The following is a 2,620-nucleotide window of genomic DNA, read 5'->3' as shown; positions in this document are numbered from 1 at the left end:
TGGCTGGAGCTATGGTTTCTTCTTCCTTTGCCCCAGGACCAACCCTCTTCTACACATCCTCCTGCATCGGTCAGTTCAGTTTCCTCTATAAGACACAGTGCCTGTGGATGAGGAAACATTAGCTATCAGTGCTCTGCTCTCCGCCGGAGAATCCACATTGTCTTGACACAGGGAGTCCAGAGTCTGCTGCTTCCTTTGTCTGCCCTCAAGTTCCGTAGAACTACCCCTGGGGTGGGGGTGGCTCCCGCTTACCTCACACGATACATCCTCCTCCTCTAAACCCAAGACCTGGGGCCTCTGGGGCAAATTCATGTCAGCAAGCATGTCCCTTCTGAGCTTCAATTCTTGGTCTCTCTTGCTGACAACTCTACTCTTTCCAGGAGCCTGCAGCTGGGTGGGCATCAGAAGGCTCCAATCAGAGCTGCTAGGAAGAGTCGACCTGAGCTGTGTAGGGAGATCCTGCAGTCTCCGTGATGTGGCCTGACCCAGGGGCTCTGGAGGGACACTGGAAATCCTGGAAAGGCAGTAAACGCATCATTACTCATCTAATATCCACGCCAGAGGAATTTCTGAGGGCCATTAGGTGAAAGTCACTGTGTTCACAACATGAGGGTAAACAAAACTCAGGAATCTATTGGGGTAAAAAATAAGATGGAAAAGATTTGGATTCAAGTTCATGAAGGTTTAACTGCAGCTCTGACACACCTTTTAACTATGAGAAGAGAGAGAGATTATTTTAGTGGCAGTTTCCAAAATGAAGAAGAAGGTATTTAGCATAGGCAATGAGAAACTTCCATGAGTTGAGGTTTGTCAAGTCCTCAGAACCTGCCAGGCACATGATAAACAATAAAAAATAAAATAAAAATTATTTTATTACATGCTGAATAAAAATCAGCAAGTTGCTGAGTCAGGTATCAGATACCTTGAGTAATTCTCACACCACCCTGTCAGCTAAATATCATCATTATACCCATTTGAGGGCTTCCCTGATAGCTCAGTTGGTAAAGAATCCACCTGCAATGCAGGAGACCCCGGTTCGATTCCTGGGTTGGAAGATCCCCTGGAGAAGGGAAAGGCTACTCATTCCAGTATTCTGGCCTAGAGAATTCCATGGACTGTATAATTCATGGGGTGGCAAAGAGTCGAACTGAGCAACTTTCACTTTCACTTTCGTACCCATTTCGTGGATGAGGAAACCTGAAGCTGACTGCTGTTACCTAATTTGCCTTAAGGTCACTCAGTCTCCAAAGGGAATTCTGACACGTCCCAGTTGCCACTATCCCATGTGGTCTACATAGTCAATTTCCAGAAACACTGTTTACATTTCCTGTTGGCTTCAGAAAGCTTAGGCTTCAAGTAGCCCATGTCTGGAACTGAGGTTCTGGACATTTCAGTGCCCATCCATAATACAGACAGCTCAACCTTTTCTGACAAAATTCAAATTCAATGTATGGAATCCCAGCTTCATTTGGAAAACCTGCAGACATGTACTAGGACTCCCAATCACCATTAGATAACCCCCAATATAGGGTTCCAAATAATGCACCCCAGGAAGAAACTATCATTGATTTGCTCAACACCCAGTCACTTATCCTTAACCATGTCCACAGAGACCCAAGTTGAGACCAACACTGACCCACTCATTCATTTCCAAAGGACAACACTCACTGCCCAGAAAGCAAATCAATCACCTTCACAAACCTCCATCACTGGCCCACTAGGTCTCCCATCAACTGGTTCCCAAATGCTGCCCTTAGCACCCCAAACACTTTACTGATTTCACTGATCCTCCCTCAATCACTGTCTCCCTTGAGTGTGTTACAATGTGACCCTCAAAGCTCCTGCTCCCAGTCAGTCATTGCCTCCTACAGTCCCCCAAGCAGTGGACCACTTCCCCAAGTGGTTCCCAGTACCATACCAAGGCCTTCTTAAAGACCCATGTTCACTATCATATAAATAAATTTCATGGGCCAACATATAAACTCTGAATTAAAGTACACTTGCAATTCAAGTTACAAAAATACTTATATACATACAGAAATAAGGCAAGAAAGAGTGAAAATCAACGAGCCAAGCAGTAAACTTAAATTAGAAAACCCCACTTACTCTATAGCTCCCATCACTAAGAACCCCACCACTCACTCCGCAGACTCGACATCACTCATTCCACACACCCCCATCACTCGGCCCCCAATTCCCAACATCACTCACACCAAGCGGATTACCCCCCTCATCGACCCCGCAGATTCCCCATTGCTAATGTTCCAAATCACCTCAGCATCCCACAGGCGACTCACAGGTTAGAAGAGTTGACAACAGAAGCGAAATGGCCGCTCTGGGCCACTTCCGATTCGAATCCCTGTCAGGATTTGGGAGGCTGTGTTTGAACGTTGCTCATGCTCACTAGCACCTTGGAAGCCACGGTCTGCCAATAGTTATCATGGCGTATCAAGTCCGTTGGTCTATTCCGCGGTTCATTTTCCTTCAAGGACGGTATCGGGAGAACAAGATGGCCCCGCCCATAAGGATTATATTAGGGAGGACGCCATTTTCAAAGACTCTCCGTTCCGTACAGCCGGGGAACGCACTAGGCAATCTTCATAAAGTTGAAGTCTTGGTG

The 2,620-nt window shown here is 46.4% G+C and overlaps 1 protein-coding gene across 2 annotated transcripts in view; it reads right to left on the bottom strand.

Moving 5' to 3' along the window:
* The window catches only part of LOC104988652 (zinc finger protein 175-like), an 11,032-nt gene extending 8,645 nt beyond the window's left edge, over positions 1-2,387 (bottom strand). The window contains exons 1-2 of one of the 2 annotated variants that reach the window (XM_010840031.1): positions 2,274-2,387; positions 253-514 (exon numbers count right to left, since the gene is read on the bottom strand). In XM_010840031.1, coding sequence (XP_010838333.1) covers positions 253-514; positions 2,274-2,281 — 270 coding nt within the window. In that variant the 5' untranslated portion in view covers positions 2,282-2,387. The remainder of the gene's footprint in view (positions 1-252; positions 515-2,273) is intronic. The other variant, XM_010840040.1, reaches the window with a different exon arrangement.
* Positions 2,388-2,620: the final 233 nt, after the last annotated feature.

The sequence above is a fragment of the Bison bison genome, unplaced genomic scaffold (genome assembly GCF_000754665.1).
Source record: "Bison bison bison isolate TAMUID 2011002044 unplaced genomic scaffold, Bison_UMD1.0 scf7180017846527, whole genome shotgun sequence".
NCBI lineage: Eukaryota > Metazoa > Chordata > Mammalia > Artiodactyla > Bovidae > Bison > Bison bison.
This window is presented reverse-complemented; position numbering and strand designations above follow the sequence as displayed.